General features: G+C 47.4%; 1 protein-coding gene across 1 annotated transcript in view; it reads right to left on the bottom strand.

Annotated features, from left to right (window-relative positions):
• LOC119581736 (potassium voltage-gated channel subfamily KQT member 1-like) overlaps window positions 1-325 on the bottom strand; it is a 16,549-nt gene that overhangs the window by 816 nt on the left and 15,408 nt on the right. Inside the window, exon 9 of the mRNA XM_037929868.1 lies at window positions 72-228. Within this exon, the coding sequence (XP_037785796.1) occupies window positions 72-228 (157 nt within the window). The remainder of the gene's footprint in view (window positions 1-71; window positions 229-325) is intronic.

The raw sequence follows: 325 nt of genomic DNA, 5'->3' as shown, positions 1-325 counted from the left end.
CGATAGTCACTTTCGAATAACTACCCATAAACAATCAGTATTACCAAAATATCTCGAGTGAAATGCCTCACCTTGATTCTGACCATCATGTTGAGATGACCTTGGCTATACTGCTCGATGACGTCACGCACATCATACGGTTTCCTGGCTTGCTGGAACTTCCTCCTCGCCACGAAATACTTGATTTTTCTAATAGCTCTGATGGCGTTGCGGTGAGCCTCGGTGAGTCTGTGGACAAGGAGCCTACAGTGCGTCAGGTGACTTAGTGAGAGAAGTCTGGAGTGCGTTCACTGTGAACACTGTCTCCTCTCGACATGGTGTGTGT

The sequence above is a fragment of the Penaeus monodon genome, chromosome 15 (genome assembly GCF_015228065.2).
Source record: "Penaeus monodon isolate SGIC_2016 chromosome 15, NSTDA_Pmon_1, whole genome shotgun sequence".
Classification (NCBI taxonomy): Eukaryota; Metazoa; Arthropoda; class Malacostraca; order Decapoda; family Penaeidae; genus Penaeus; species Penaeus monodon.
This window is presented reverse-complemented; position numbering and strand designations above follow the sequence as displayed.